Below are 1083 nucleotides of genomic sequence, written 5' to 3' on the forward strand. Positions count from 1 at the left end.
TATATAAACAGAGTGAAGAAGTGTGGCTGCGTGATCCATCTATTGGCTCGTATGCTAGGAAGGGCGTAATTCATGGTAAAAGCATAGTACAAGTATCGATAAATATAAATAACAGTGAAATAGTGCTGCTGATCTCTGCGTCGTTTGTATACGGGCTTGTGCATGAACTATACTCTTCACCATCCACCTGCACATGAAGACTGCAGCAATTAACGTTACTGTGTAAGTATTGGTTAACAACCAATAGTATTGCATCTAGTATTCGTTTTTTTCATTATCAACGAATAGTATTGCACCTCATATTCGTTTATGTCTTGGTTATCAACCAATGATATTGCATCTAATATCCGTCCTGTACATATTGGTTATCCCAATAGTATAGTAGACTTCTTGGCACGGCGGGCTATTGTTGCTCCTTCTGTGCCATTGCGCACACTCAGAAAGAGTCTGGTCTGTGTGAAATCGGGGTGTGGTATAGGACACGCATATATACACTCCTGAGACCCTTCCATGTGGCAATTAGTAGGGTAAAGATACATACATACTTCATATATATATATATATATATATATATATCATATAGTATAACACACTCACACACATGCCTACCCACCGTCTCCTTTGTTACTTTTTCATACATATAGAGGCGGAGTGTGCTTATCCATACATACATATACACATAAATACATATCTATACCCGCAACAGACTCTATATAATAAAAGACACACATCTTCACACACATACCCTCCAATGTCCACGTCTCTCTCTGTGTTGTTACGTACACCCAGGCTACTCTGTGCAGGTCGGATGTGGTCTATGTAGAGACTGGGTGTGGTCGTGGGTGCAAACAGCCCATCGGCACTTGGCTTCACGTGTAGCAGATTCTGATAGTCGTTGAGTTGTTCGTCCAGATCCACACTATAATTAGAAATGGAATGCATGGGTGTACTTGTTGAGTATATATTGTGGGGTGTATACGGGGACTGTGTGTCTGTTGGTCTGAGATAGACACTGTGATTGGGTAGGTATATATTTGGTGAGTAGATTGAATGTTCGGTAGTATCGACAATATATATTGTAAT

At 40.3% G+C, this 1083-nt stretch overlaps 1 protein-coding gene across 1 annotated transcript; it reads right to left on the bottom strand.

Annotated features, from left to right (window-relative positions):
- Nucleotides 1-745: 745 nt before the first annotated feature.
- Nucleotides 746-919, bottom strand: SARC_16962 (hypothetical protein; the record flags this gene model as incomplete). Its single annotated transcript, XM_014288935.1, has 1 exon — nt 746-919. A coding segment is annotated over one exon (174 nt), but the record flags the coding sequence as incomplete, so codon positions are not given.
- Nucleotides 920-1083: the final 164 nt, after the last annotated feature.

The sequence above is a fragment of the Sphaeroforma arctica genome (genome assembly GCF_001186125.1).
Source record: "Sphaeroforma arctica JP610 unplaced genomic scaffold supercont1.9383, whole genome shotgun sequence".
Classification (NCBI taxonomy): domain Eukaryota; class Ichthyosporea; order Ichthyophonida; genus Sphaeroforma; species Sphaeroforma arctica.